This window comes from Phoca vitulina, unplaced genomic scaffold (genome assembly GCF_004348235.1).
Source record: "Phoca vitulina isolate PV1807 unplaced genomic scaffold, GSC_HSeal_1.0 scaffold1, whole genome shotgun sequence".
Classification (NCBI taxonomy): domain Eukaryota; kingdom Metazoa; phylum Chordata; class Mammalia; order Carnivora; family Phocidae; genus Phoca; species Phoca vitulina.
Window position 1 is genome coordinate 2,495,790 of NW_022589704.1, and position 13,415 is coordinate 2,509,204.

At 55.1% G+C, this 13,415-nt stretch overlaps 1 protein-coding gene across 8 annotated transcripts in view; it reads left to right on the forward strand.

Annotated features, from left to right (window-relative positions):
• HDAC4 (histone deacetylase 4) overlaps positions 1-13,415 on the forward strand; it is a 297,060-nt gene that overhangs the window by 169,720 nt on the left and 113,925 nt on the right. For all 8 annotated transcript variants that reach the window (XM_032390141.1, XM_032390404.1, XM_032390320.1 and 5 more), the window contains one exon: positions 11,632-11,876. In XM_032390141.1, the coding sequence (XP_032246032.1) occupies positions 11,632-11,876 (245 nt within the window). The remainder of the gene's footprint in view (positions 1-11,631; positions 11,877-13,415) is intronic.

Here is a 13,415-nt window from a genome sequence, read left to right on the forward strand (position 1 = left end):
GTGTGTGTGCGTGTGTGTGGTTAGCAGCCACATTTCTTTTTTCTCCTTAAAGTTCTCCCTGATTGACTGTGCACCCCCACTGCTTCGGCAGTTCTGCACTGTTTCTAGCAGTTCAGGGTGAAGCATGACTGTATGAACATACGGTGTCTAAAGTCAATGTTTTCTGCCCCAACCTGCTCAGCTGTGGAAGCGTCTAGAACACTAATTAACTCTTGCCACCCCTCCGTCTCAGCCACTGGCCCAGTACTTTCACTGTCGTTGAGTCCAGTGCCACAGGTAGGTGCCGTGCTTGTTGCTGTCCGGCTCGGGCCGTGATTGCTTGGGTCCGTCTTTATCATCATCTTCGTGTCTGTTTCTCTGCTCACCTTGTCCCGTAACCGGAGGCATCTCGGCGAGTTCTCCAGCTGTCTTTGTTTCTAACCAGACGTACATCTGTAGCATTCCGTGCTTGCTCTGGACGGTTCCCGAAGCACATCATTCTAGCTGGGCGTTGTTTCTCTCCACGCTCGGGTGGGTCGCTGTCTCCTGGCCGTCACCTCACCCCCTTTCACGGTCTTGGGGCTTTTTCTTTGGTATCTGCAGTTCCCCCTTGAAATTACCTTAATTTATTTTTTGTTTTCTCCTGCTTTGGTTGTGTTTCTGCGTCTGCGGATTCATGTCTGCCACAAGTTCTGGAACATTCTCAGCCAGCCGTGTTCCAGTACTGCCTCTGCAGAGTTCTGACCTAAGTGGAGGCTCGCGGTTAGGAGCCCACCCTGCAACAGGACATCCGAGACGGAAGCAGGCTGGGCCCCGGCCTGGCCGGGAGGTGGGAATGCCAGGCAGCAGGACCACTGACCCCATGCCGTCGGTGACCCGTGAGCGGGAGAGGGGCCTGCAGTGGGCAGTCTGCGCCGTCAGCGGGGCCGGTGGTGGGGGTGAGGAACGGAGCAGCAACATCACGGACTTCGGGTTTGTGTGGAGATGTTAAGAGAGCCTGAATTCTGCTCCATTGTCTTCATTCTCTTCCCTCCGCCCCCCTGCGCCACGGGAGCCTTATCATTCTTTCCCAGGGGAGGAGAGAGAGTGGGCTGGAGGGAGAGAGGCCTGGTCTAACCCGGGGCCGCTGCTGCGGGATCACCACCCGGCTCTGAGGGTGTGCGGGAGGCTCACTTCCTTTCTCCCTCTGCCTTAGAAAGTCTGTGCGCTCTCCTCTGTCTGGGGCCCCATCAAGCTCCAGTGCTTCTGGCCCCTGTTCCTATCACCCGAGTTCCGGGCCCGTGAGTACCGGGACCCGTCACCTGTGCCGCTGTGAACACCTGTGCAGAGCAGGAGGGCCCAGGCAAGGGCAGGGCCTGCTGCGGGAGGCGGCCTGGACCAGCAGGTGGGCCGTTCCACTCAGGATGTGCTTGCACTCCCGGGCCGTGAGGTGACACGTGGTTTCGGGTCACGCTGGCGTGTGGCAGGTGGTCGATAGCGTGAGGACGGGCGGCTGTCTGTGTCCCTGCGTGCATCTCTGCCTCTCTCCCCCACGCTGTGACCACACCACTTCTAATGAAGATGGTCCTGGGATGGCCAACCCCCATCTATTTGTTTCTAAAACCCCACGTCTGTTTCACTAACAGGGTTTCCAGCCTGAAAAATGAACAACTGATACTAATTCATAAATCTAGGAGAAGAGAAGACGCTGCCATAGTCCCTTTTTTGGGGTCCTGAAAGCGAAATCCATCATGGTGACCTTTCCAACCACACTTCTTCACTGCTGGTTAAAGTACAGAATGGAATTTTCCAAAATCTGTGCATGGTCACTAAGTTTTTATCCTTTACAGTTGATTTTGCTACAAATAACTTGATTATAAAAACGGAGGTCCCCGCGTGCATGAAGAGAGTTGTCCCCCTTAGGGAGTCCCTGTGCCCCTTAGCCAGCCGCTGGACACGCCAGGACAGTGCTTGCCAGCGAGGTTCAGAGAGTGGCTGGCGCCAGTGAGCAGTTGAGGACAGGCCTGCGTCTGGATTACTGGAGTCAGGGCCGCGGGCACCCTGCTCCTTGCACTCCCCCACAGACTCTGCCTTCGGTGTGCGGGTCAGGCATGCAGACACCTGGTGCTGAGCTGGCCCCCTTCTGGGACTCGCTCCTGCCTGCTGACTGCCCCATTCCATCTTGTGCTGAAAAGGCACCTTCTGGGCCCACGTTTTGGGGAGCAGGTTCAGGAGCACGTGAGGCAGGTTGGGCCCGGCCCTGCACACCTCTCCCAGACGCCCATTCCTCACTTTGGCTGCCAGCCTCAGCGGCATGGCCCCCACGATGGGGGGCCGGTTTGGGGGGCGTCCTGCCCTGGCACGAACAGCACCAGCCATGTGCCCGTGCTTCTCACATTGGCCCATGTTGCCCAGCAAGGAGCAGATGTCCTGTTGCTAGCCGGGGGCTCCTCCCAGGCCACCCAGCCCCAGAGTCCGTGCCATCACCACGGCCCCCGTCTGCATAGGCTAGCTCTGACCCACCCGTGGACACTTGGAGAGCCCAGGTCTCCCTACTGGGCGTCCTGCGAGCTGACATCCCAGCGGCCCTGGCGTAGAGCTCCCTCTGAGCTTTACTTGGAAGTGCTGCCCTGTTCTTGGGACTGCAGACCACAGAGCTGGTTCTCAGAAATAGCCTCATCTCCCGCCCTGATGTCTCCCACAGTGGTTTGCTGGGATGCAGCTAGGAAGGGTGTGCGTTTGCAAACCCTTCCCGCAACTCCACAGGCTTGCCTGTCCTGCCAGAATGTTCTCTCTGGTGCCAGCAGACAACAGAGAAGCCAGGAGGGGCCTTGCCAGAGGGAGCCAGGCCATGGGGAGCCCCTGGCCAGTGGTGGGGACACCCCCTCCAGGGTGGCAGAGGCTGTGGCCCAGAGTCCATGCCGTATTGGTGCACTGGTGGATCCCGTACCTTCTGCCAGGGAAAGACTGTGGAAACATCTAGTCTGGGGAGGCAGTGAGAAGGGAGAAAGCCAAATTAGGGGAATAAAGAGACAGTGGGGTGAAACACACCCCTGGTGTTAACTGTAGCTTTTTGTCTTTTGCGCTGAAGATAGTGTATCAGAGATTTTCTTTCATCTCTGTGCTCAGCAGGGGCGTGTGGCTCTGCTGTGCTTTTAAACCTGTCTTCCTGGTGCTGCTCGGGAGGCTGTGCTTTGGGGGCCCTTGTCTCAGCCTTGAGCAGAGCCTCGTGGGGCTGACCCCATGGCAGACGCGGCACCAGGAGCTTTTCAGGAACAGGAGTTTGTTCATGGAGAGCCCTGAACGGCAGAGCGCCTGAGCGAGCCAGGAATTACCGGGAAGACCGGCCATGGTCGTGACTAAGACCCAAGCTGGAGCCACAGGGCAAGGCGGGGCTCGGGCACCTCCCCGGCGCCGGGAGGCGCTTTTGTGGGCGTTCACACAAAGCTCCAGAGCAGGGTTCTCGGGCTTCAGGGTGCCGATCAGCTGGGCACTGAGTCCCAGAGCTGTGGCCACCCCCCAGCCTGGGAGCCACCCAGGGTGGCCTGCAGCCGTCGGCCCCGCTCCACCCCGCGGTTTCGATGCCCGGCTCCGGTTCTGTGTTTGCCGTATCTGCCTAGGCTGTCTGTACTTCAGGTTCCCCAACTGCCCGATGGAGACAGTACCCAGGGAGTTGCTTACTTCACACATTACATGACTTAGCATGCCCAGCCTCCGGGCAGGGTCAGCCCACAGGACCTGCGATCCCCTGGTGGTGAGGGTGGAAGCGGGAGGCTTGCCCGCCAGGACGTCCTATCCCGCCTCCAGTGGGGGCAGATACTGATTTCTCATTGACTTGGAAGAGTAAACTCCCCTCTTGGCTGGAAGGCAGAAGCAGGGGGTAAGCCAGGCCCCCAGCAGTGTATGCTGCTCCCAGCTTGATTTCTAGAACCCTGCAAGGAAATCACAGGCACAAAAATACAATTCAAAGGGTTACCTTTAATATGATCTGCATAGGATGCCTATCTCTCCCTGCCCCCCACCAGAGTAGAAAACCTTCCCATAGATATACATCTGTAAAAATCCATAAATACCTCCATATATTATATTTATTTTGATGTCAGTTGAAAACAAAACAATATAAAACAAAACTGCCTCTTCTCGGGCCATAATCATTTTATTTTTATTTTTCAAGCATTATTTAACTTACAGTATATTGTTAACATAAGTTTATTTCTTTGGCATTGCATATATACATCTAAATGAGGCACAGAGAAATAACCTATATGTTCAGTTACATATGAAGCTAAGGTAGGAGCTTATGCTATATGCATTCCCTACAGAATGTTTTTAAATCTTCACATTTAAGATCTTGACTTCTACACCTCATCTCTCCCCTTTACACACAACCCCACAATACAGTGTTAAATAGAATAGTTGTAATCCAGTTAAGAACATTTTGGGGAAGGGCGCCTGGGTGGCTCAGATGGTTAAGCGTCTGCTTTCAGCTCGGGTCATGATCCCAGGGTCCTGGGATCGAGCCCCACATCAGGCTCCTGGCTCAGTGGGGAGCCTGCTTCTCCCTCTCCCTCTGCTTCTCTCCCTGCTCATGCTCTCTCTCTATCTCTGTGTCTCAAATGAATAATAAAATCTTAAAAAAAAATAATATGTTTAAAAAAAAAAAGAACACTTTGGGGGAAAGTGATAATCCATATAAATTAGTATTTTGAATGGAACTTGATTATGTGTATTTGGTCCTTTTGAATGATATTTTTAATAGGTTATGCATTCTGAAGTTGCACAGCAAGATGGCAGGTTGAACACATGTATCTAATTTTGCTCCCTCCTGAAATTCACAAGAACCCCAGGGAAGGCACATATCGGCCCCAAGCAGAGCTCGCCTGGACAGGACACAGACAACACACATGTTGTGGTCTCTAAACACTGCTTCCTACTAAAGGGACCCACTTCTCCTCGGAGAAACATCTGATTCCACAGAGGGATCAAGAAATGTGTGAGGATTTCCCGTCCCACCTCGTCACTGCAGAACGAGGGCTGTGGCGGGCTTCGGAGCAGCCCGTGGGCCACACTGCAGGGCCCTCGCTGGTCAAGGAGGGGTCTACCCTTAGAGCGCAGTTTGAGCTGAACTGCAATGGGCTCTGTTTATTTGATCTTGAAGAACAGAACCCATCCTCATCGCTAACACATGGAGGATGCTGGGGATCCACTCATTATTTTTAAAAATTGGCTGATAAAGGAAGAGAATCAGGCACTTGCCCTGCCTTACTTTTAAAAACTGTCAGGGTGAGAAGATGATTGGTTTGGGGTCCTTCCTCATTACAGAAATCAGCAGCAAATCAAGAGGCCAGGGTTGCGCTGGGCAGGCACGCACCCCAATGAGCTGGCCTCAGCAGTGGTCGGTGCAGAAGAGCCATGGGCAGCTCCTTGAGCAACCGGGGAACCTCTGCGCAGAGGCGGTCGTGCCGGGAGATCAGACTGCGTCTGCCCACGCCTCCAGACCCCGCTTCCAGATCACGGGGTGTGCAGGCCAGGGAGCCATGGTAACCTGCAGCCCAGGTGGGCCCACCAAGTCCAGAGCAGACTCCACGGGGCAGATGAGAGTGTTTGCAGCCCGTAAGTTGGAGAGGGTGCCGGAGGGAGAAGAAGGGGGAACCTTTGGAGTAAAAGGAATTTAAGGCATGCGTTAGCCAACACAATGTATGGACCTTATTTGGGTCTTGATTTGAATAAAGTTTAAAAAACATGCATGAAATTCTCTAAAACATGGAAACGTTTTGTGGCTATTTGATAATATCATGGAATAGTTGTTAATTTACGTGAGTATATGAATGATATTTGATTGTGTTTTTTAATAGAGTTCGTTCAGAGATATTTTCTTTTTTTTTTTTTTTTAAGATTTTATTTATTCATTTGAGACACAGGGATACAGAGAGAGAGAGAGAGAGAGCACAAGCAGGGGGAGAGGCAGAGGAAGAAGCAGGCTCCCTGCTGAGCCAGGAGCAGGACATGGGGCTCGATCCCAGGACCCTGGGATCATGACCCAAGCCGAAGGCAGATGCTTAACCATCTGAGCCACCCAGGCGCCCCCAGAGATATTTTCTGAAGTGTTATAGAGAAAAACACCGTGATGGCTGGTCTGCCCCAGTGTGTTCCAGAGAAAGGCCATAGGCCCCAAGCCTGGGTGAACAGAAGAGAAGAGGGAGAGCAGTAGTGGCCTGTGATGGGAGTCAGAAAGCAGGTGCATCCATCACGGCCGCTTTGGCAGACCCGGGAAAGCCAGCCGCCCTCCCCAGGGTGCACCGTGCACCCACCTCCAGAGCAGCACCTCTCCCTCTGGGGCGGGGCTGAGAGGGAGGTCGAGGCAGACATGCGAGACTCCTGGACGTTCTCCCCGCGGTGCTCAGGGGGCAAGCCCCCCACCAGGGGGTGGCCAGCTGGAGGCCCTGGCCTGGGGACACAAGTGAGTTGAGGACATGGACACTCTAACAAGAGCAGGGGCATTGCTCCTTCCTGTGTTCATGATGAGTGCTAAGTGCAGAGACCCTCACTCCGTACCCTGAAGGCCTGCTTTCACCCTCCACGCCGAGATGGGAAGGCTCCCCCCTGGGGAAATATGGCCAGCCAATGCAGGAAATCTCACGGGGGTGAGTCCCAGTGAATGCCAGTTACACGCACCCTCCAGTGAGGCTCAGCCCTGAGAGCCCCACTCTGCTGGCCACTTCCGGCGAAGGTCCATGCCTCTGCTCCTACTTGGGGGGTATCCCGGCGGCTGGGAAGATAAAAGCAAAGCAAACAGAGTGCATGGCTATCTTTGCCGTCCTCAGAGACCAGAAAAGCTGACTTGTCCGCGAGGTCAGAGCAGGATGGCTTGTAAGATAGGATATTCAGGGGTCATTGTTCTCTGAATGTGGCCCTGTGTGTCGTCCGTTGAAAATATCATAGCAGAAATTATGGGGGTGATTGATTCTTCCTGAGGTGGTGGACATGGCTGTCTTCAGCTCATCACTCTCGCTCTCCCCTGGCATCCGTGTTCTTCAGCATGTGTGATGTGGGCCATGTAAAACACTGAAAACACTTGAAATAAGTTACACGTCCCCAAAACGCCCCCTCCTTCTGCCCCCCCATGCCATCTCCATCCCCCTCCCCCGTCACATGTGGACAGAATGTCGGTGTAAGAGGAGATCATAGTTACATGGTTGAAATAGCTATTCTTTTCCCCTAGATGTGAATGAATCATTCTTTACTTGAACAGACCCTAAACTTTGTCCGCGTTTCCTAGAGAATGGTGCTTGTATTTATTTCGCATCTATATGGTGGCATGAAGTGGCGCTAAGGAAAGAGGATCTAACCCACGTAATGGAAAATTACAGTGTCCTTTTTTATGGTCATTTATTTAAAAACAGACTAACAGATTTTTTTCTGTTTCTGATTGAGAACTTGTAATTCACAGCACAGGCTTGCCGTTTGGTATTGAACCGCTGAATATAGTCTTTGTGCTTTTACTAACGTCATGAGTCTGATTGTATTAATATGTTTCTCAAGGCACAACCTATAAAAGCAATTTTCTAGTCCACATAAAATATTCATGAGAATACAGGCTTTTTTGTTTTGATGCTGCATTCTTTAAGTAGAGAAGGTTGTATTGTTTTCTTCAGGGCGCTTTGGGTCAGAAGCACTAGCAGCTTCTGTTGAGAATTCATGGCATTTCAAATAGTTTTTGATACCGAAATAGTACGAGTCCTGTTTGACGCACCCGCCAGCGACGGGGATGAATGGGGATTGTGGCCGTGATCCCCCCGGCTGGCGTGCTCTCCTCCGGCCGCCTCCCCCACCCCCTGGCCGCCTGACTGCGGGGCTCCAGGAGCCAGGAGGCGGCATTTCTCAGGAGGCCTCGGGAGGGTCTCCTTGTCCTGCGGCAGGTCCGGGGTCTGCTTTGGTGTCTACCTGTAGATGCAGTGTTGTTTCCCAACGGGAGGAAATGGCAGGAGCCGGCTGCGGTTTAGCCGACGTGGGTCATGACTGGCTGTCCATTCTGTCTGCTCTGCTTGTCACTGTCTTTGGCAGAAGAGTGAAGTTTTAGGTGAGACCTCAGAATGGTAAACTGAAGCATACACCCTCCCTTTCTGAGAACTGGGGAATACAGCTGCTGGCATGAGCACGCGCCCCGGCTCTTCACCCTCTGCACCCACCAACGCCCCTCCCCGTTGTCTGCTGGCCCCTCGCCGCCCCAGCATCCTCTAACTTCCACCATGCCGAAGGACTAGCAGGGGCTGCCACGGAGTGTTTCCCCGGAATATTCCCCGTGATTCCAGACTCCGAAGAATCTGGGAAAAGTTTGAGGAAACAGAGTGAAGCTCAGCTTGCATGTTTTGGGTATGCACAGCCCGCGACGCCCCGTCACTGAGAAGGGACCATGGTAACGGCCTGTCCTGCCCCCTGAGCGCTGCTTCTGCCTGCCATGCCCTCCCCTGCCCCCGGCGCTTCCCTGTGGCCCGCGGCCGACCCCTCTGCGTCTGCGGCCCGGCCTGTCCCAGCACGGCCCCCCCGCCCAGCCCTGCCCTGCCCTCGGACCCGCTCACCCTATGTCCCCACGACCCTCCATGTATGCCCTGACCCCTGGGCCCTTGCTCACGCCCTGCCGTGAGGCTCATGGAGACACAGCCCCTGTGTGGACCGTCCCCCAGCCGTGCTGTCGGCCCACCGCCCTCCCTGCTCTGCTTTCTCACTGCGGCCCCGCGTCCGGCACGGAGCAGGAGGCCCCACACGCCTCCTCAGCAGAAGTTCGGCCTGTCATATTTTTGAAGTTAATAAAAAGGCCCCCTTAAAAAGTGTTTTATGTTGAGCATCAGATGGTCCCCAGACCCTGTCTATGAACAATTAGAATGAGGAGAGGAGAAGCCAGAGTGAGCAGCAGATGGGGCTTCTGCCCAGCATGTCAGGGACGGCCTTGTTAGAGGGAAGATCTTCTGTCACCTCGGCCCATCTTGCAGCGGGGGTCCCACCTGACCTGCCCTGCCACAGGGGCCGATGAAGCAATGCAGCTTACCAAGTGCAGGGCAGCGGGCTTATTTCGTGAACTCTCTGTGGTTCCTTCCTTAAGCTGAAACATGGCAGCTCAACCAGGCCAGAAGAGTGGGAGAGATGAGGGGCTGTGTTTACCTGCACAGGCGGAGGCTCGTGTTCTCCCTCCAGCGGTCGCAGGCCGTGTGGCTCAGCGCCCCTGGGGAGTGTGTAACCCAGAAACACCGAGTCAGGCTTGTCCTCAGAAAGCAGAGGCTGACTGGGTGGGGGGCGGCATGCCCTCTGGCTCCCCTGTGTCTGCGAGGCCAGCCTCCTGACCACCGTGGATGCGCAAGGGCGAAGCCCACTAGCCGGCCCCAGTCCTGATGTTTTAGGAGGCGTCCAGCCCCATCACACGTGTGGATGAGGAATAATACCCCCCTTTGGGAAAGAAGAACGTGGGCCAAATTCCTGTAAGAAGCCGAGTCCTGTTTCCTTTACTCTACGTTTGCTCACTGAGCTGCCCTCCCTGCTCTCCTGTTTATTACTTAAAAGAAAGTCTGAAGCAAGGGGGGGAAGTATGGAGGTTTTATAAAACTGGAGCTATTTATATGGTTTTCCTGTTTTTCTATATTTCATACTAAAAATGATCAAGAAAATAAAGGAAATTGACAAAATCCAGTCTTTACCAGCTCATGTGTGGTGGGTGGGTGGGCTGCCGCTGCACCCTGGTCCTGTTCATGAAGACAGTTTGTGTAGATTTATCTCGCGTGAATAGCAAATAAAACCCTCTTGATCTCCCAAGCCTGAGACTCCGTTAGAAATACATGTAAACGTTTGAGGGTTGCGTTTCACTAATTGGGAGAAGAAACGGAAGACAGGCAGCCCGCTGGTATCTATCCTGGCCGTGTTAGGGCTCAGAGGACAGGAGAATCAGATACTTTCTTAGGATGGTCGGATCCAGTGTATTTTCTGACCACCCTCTGGGCAGCTCTGTCTCTTCCCTCTGTGCCCTGTGGTCCAGGGTGAGCCCCAACCCGGCCCCCTGGGAAGCTGGTCCAGGCCGTGGGGCCTCTGTCAGCCTGGCCCTGCCAGCCTCGGGGAGCTCCAGGCCAGGGCAGCAGCCAGAGTGGCTTTGGGTCCTGGGGGTGGGAGAGACAGTGATTTTGCCAAGGAGCGTGAGGGCCCACCCCCATCCAGGACACTGGGACTCAGAGAGGCCGGGTGACTAGGGCCCAGGGCTCCCAAGCCCTGCCTCATCAGAACGGCCAGCGTGGCACCTGCTACCTGGGCCGTGACCACAGAAATGCTGTGTGCTGAGGGGCGTTCCATGTATGGGCCATTTTACCAGAAAGTCTGGGCTGTAAGGCTGCGGAGCACGGACTTCCCGAGGAAGCAGGTGATGGCTGGAACCGGAGGGCCCTGTGGTCGGGACATCTGGTCGGGAGACGCTGGAACAAGGTCAGCTGCATAATGCGGCCTGACCTTCAGAGGGTGCGGGCGGAGGGGCCCTAATGGCACGGAACTGGTCCTTGGTGGCCCGTGCCTGTTGGGTTTGGTCTCCCACCTGAGTGCTGGGCTCTGTGGAGGGTGAGGTCTCAGTCTCCTGCCCCAGACCCTGAGTCTGCTCTGTGCCACTTGAGGAACTGGGCGCAGAGCAGACTGTGGGGGAGCTTTCTGGAAGGGCCGGGAGCTCGTGGGCCTGTGTGCGGCAGTGTGCTGTGAGCTCAGGCGGCTGGGCCGCCACTGCAGCTCCTGAGGGGATTTCGTGAGCAGAGCCCGAGGGGCCGTTCGTCAGCGCGTCTGAGGAGTGCCATCCGGCGTCTCTGGGCAGGGCCTTCCTGCATGCCTGTGCGCTCAGACGTGAAGCTGCGTGGAAGGAGCATCCTCCGCAGCCTCTTCCATGATGGCCGTAATTTCAAACTTTCTGCGTGCTTTTCCTCGCTGTAATTGGCTATTGATTTGTAAGCATTAAGATTGATTTAGCTTCTGTTTCTAATCAAAATCACTTGAGCTTTTTTTCAGCAGTGCAGTAGTCCCGGGAAGAAAATCCATTTCTCTGGTCCTTGTAGAGAAGCACATAGCCTGATGAGCGTGCTTGTGCAGGCGAGCCGGGGGAGCGGTTGGTAAACACGTTCTCCATGGAAACGTGCTGGCCGCCGAGCCTCTATCTGGACCACTTCAGGGGCGCACGCTGTCCTGTGGTTCCTGCACACAGTCCTCAGTAGCTTCGTGAGAAAGACGGAGAAAAGCACAGGCCAGGCTGCCCCTCCCCTCACTGGCGTTCGGCTCTCCTTAGAGCCATTTTCTTTCGTTCTCTCTCTGTTGACTTTCAGAAATGACGTCAGGATGGCCGTGGGGCCCGAGTAGGGGCCTCTCGTGGCGGAGGGCGGGGTGGGCCGTGTGTCTGTGTGAGCGTGTATCCTGGCCGGACCTGCCCCTCGGTTTTGCCATCTCTGCACTTGAGGAATGGAAGGCCTCCGAGGCCCCCCGGGTCCTGCGTTTTGAGCCCGTCAAGCAAGACGGGGAAGAGGCGTCCCGAGTGCCCCCCATGCTCGAGCGCACGGCACCCCTTGACAGAGGCCGGTGGCGTGGGGGAGGGTGGGGGCGGGGGCCTGGGGACGCCGTGCCGCTGCAGTGACCAGCGCTTCTGTGCTGTGCTCTCTCCCGCAGTGGATGTGGCCTCCGCACTGCCTCTGCAGGTCGCTCCCCCGGCGGCGCCCATGGACCTCCGCCTGGACCACCAGTTTGCGCTGCCCGTGGCGGAGCCCACCCTCCGGGAGCAGCAGCTGCAGCAAGAGCTGCTGGCCCTCAAGCAGAAGCAGCAGCTCCAGAGGCAGATCCTCATCGCCGAGTTCCAGAGGCAGCACGAGCAGCTCTCCCGGCAGCACGAGGCCCAGCTGCACGAGCACATAAAAGTAAGTCGGTTTGCGGGGCACCTGCGCACCTGCGGGAGCCTCCCACACGCCAGGCCCCCTGTGGCGTGGGAGAGCCGCTGCCGAGGCGTGCTCCCACACGGTGACACACGGTGACACACAGTGACTCCTTGCCATGCCGAGGCCAAACTGCCAGGCGCCCGCAAGTCCAGCAGCAGCACGCTGGTCGGGTAAATTGTGGCACGGGCGGCGCGTCGTGGGAAAGTCACCGGCGCAGGAGCGGACTTAAGAGAGGGGACGTGCTTGTCGTCTACTTTCATCCAAAAATACAAGCTGTGTCCCCAAATAGACAAATTACCAGCGAGAAGGAGCACCAGAATATTAGCAGTGATCACCTGAGTGGTGTATTTACAAAGCATTTTTATTTTCTTCTTGGGACTTGTCTTTTCTTAGTTTCTCCCATTGATCTTTTATAACTGGAAAAAGATATTAATATTTTCTTTGCATTTAAATTTATTAAGAAACAAACAGATCTTTTTTTGGTATGTAGTCTCTGTAAATATGCAGTCTGATCCCAGGGTTAAAATTAATTGCGTTGGAAAGAACCATGTGTTGGTGACGTGTAGCAGAGTTGTATTTGTTGTTGACAGACCACCTGTGAGGGTGATACGCTCCACTGTGTTGAGAACCGTGTAGAGCAACACCATCCTGTAGATACAGGCAGGCAGATTAAAAGTCCAGAGGTGATCTTACACTCTCCAGTAGCCACCCTAAAACAGAGCAGAAAACCCCAGGTTGTATAAGTAATCTGTTGCTGTGTGACAAAATACCCCAAACTTAGCCGTTTAAAACAAAACAAACACATGCATTATCTCATAGTTTCTATGGCCTGAACAAGGGTCTTCCTAGCCGGTGGCCGTGACTCAGGGTCCCTCGTGAGGCCACGGTCAGGCCTGTGGGACCCACTTGCAGGCTCACCCATGTGGTCATGGGCAGGAGGCTCAGGCCTCGTCCCCAACAAAGCCCCCCACGGTGAGCAGCCCGAGTGTCCGACGTGGAAGCCCCAAGGTCTCCTGTGGCCTGGACTTGGAAGTGATCTATTCGCTGCCCTGCCTTATTCTACTGGTCGCGCAGACCAGCCGTAGCTCATCCTGGGAGGGGCCTAGATGAGGGGCAATACCAGGAGAGGCAGGGATCAGTGCGGACCACTGGGAGCCTGGCTACCAAAAGGTAAAATTAATCTCAATATATCTTATTTAACCTCACATTTCTGAGGTATTTCAATGTGTAATCAATATTGAAAATGTTGTCCGCACTGAGTCTTGGGAGACCATCATAGACCATCCACGTAGAGCACGTCTCCATCTGGCCCGGCTGAGTTTCACGCCCTCTGTGGCCACATGCGCTCGGTGGCTTCTGTGGTTCAGCATGCCTGTGGAGGATTAAGAGCCCACACGCGGTGCTACCGGATGCTTCCAGGACGCCCTTCCAGTGGAGATCTGTACGGCCCGTGGGTGGACGTTGTTCAGCTGAGCCTTGGCTTTTTCGGGCTTTAGCTGGTGCCATGCAGAATCTGCATGG